Source organism: Phaseolus vulgaris, chromosome 7 (genome assembly GCF_000499845.2).
Source record: "Phaseolus vulgaris cultivar G19833 chromosome 7, P. vulgaris v2.0, whole genome shotgun sequence".
Lineage (NCBI taxonomy): Eukaryota > Viridiplantae > Streptophyta > Magnoliopsida > Fabales > Fabaceae > Phaseolus > Phaseolus vulgaris.
In genome coordinates, this window is record NC_023753.2 from 26,432,266 (window position 1) to 26,433,156 (window position 891).

Genomic DNA, 891 nt, shown 5'->3' on the forward strand with positions numbered 1-891 from the left:
TTTAGAATAGTAGTTTAGAAAAACCTTAATAGTATGCATGTAGTTGGGTCTGAGAGAGAGAGAGAGAGATAAAGTTGAAATAAGTTTATAGATAAGCACACACGTACATGCTAAAAACATACATGTTCTAATCAAAGTGAAAATACCGACCCATAAAACTAAGAACCATAACACACACTGGTTACACACCTCACGCACAATTATTTTCTTCACGAATAAACAAAGAAACAAAGACTATAGGCTATATATATAATAGCAGCTGAAAGTAACAAACAGGAAGAAGGAGAGTGGGCTCAAGGGAGACTAAAGCTGGGGCCTTCACCAATGCCAGGGACTCCGAGACCACCAAGCCCACCAGGCCCACCAGGCCCTCCGGGCCCTCCGAATCCCCCAAGTCCACCAGCAGGCCCACCCATGCCGCCGTCAAAGCCCGAGCCTATTCCTCCAAAGGGAAGACCATTGTTGCCAACTCCTGAGAAACCGTAGCCGAGGAAGTTCTTCTGGTCCCCAAAAGTAGCGTCACTGGGAATGGTTCTGGCACTTGCAACCACGGCAAGAGCAAGAAGCAGCAAGATGCACCACTTAGCCATGTCTCTCTTTTTTTCTTGTCTCAACACAACAGATGTTTTTCTCACTGTCTTATGTTGTATTTGGTATTCTTTTCGTTGTGCTAGAACAATGCTTGGGATTCTCCTTTTTATAGTGGAAAAAGTGACAACAGTGTAGTATGGGACAGTTGAGGTTGTAGTAAATGAAACTTTAATGCCATTGCAAACTCTTGCTGTCTCTCACCTATCACGTTATGCCAATTACTATCACTGTTCTTTAATTTCCATGCAATCCATCACTAAAAAAATCTAAATCTCAAAATATATTCCAATTCAATCTTCA

At 42.3% G+C, this 891-nt stretch overlaps 1 protein-coding gene across 1 annotated transcript; it reads right to left on the reverse strand.

Moving 5' to 3' along the window:
• Positions 1 to 293: 293 nt before the first annotated feature.
• On the reverse strand, positions 294 to 590 carry LOC137829325 (uncharacterized). Its single transcript, XM_068636134.1, has one exon. The coding sequence runs from the start codon at positions 588 to 590 to the stop codon at positions 294 to 296; it is 297 nt and encodes a 98-aa protein (XP_068492235.1).
• Positions 591 to 891: the final 301 nt, after the last annotated feature.

Bases quoted from the DNA above. Each gene is read 5' to 3' on its own strand.
- LOC137829325 (XM_068636134.1), bottom strand. From the start codon at position 590: ATGGCTAAGTGGTGCATCTTGCTGCTTCTTGCTCTTGCCGTGGTTGCA.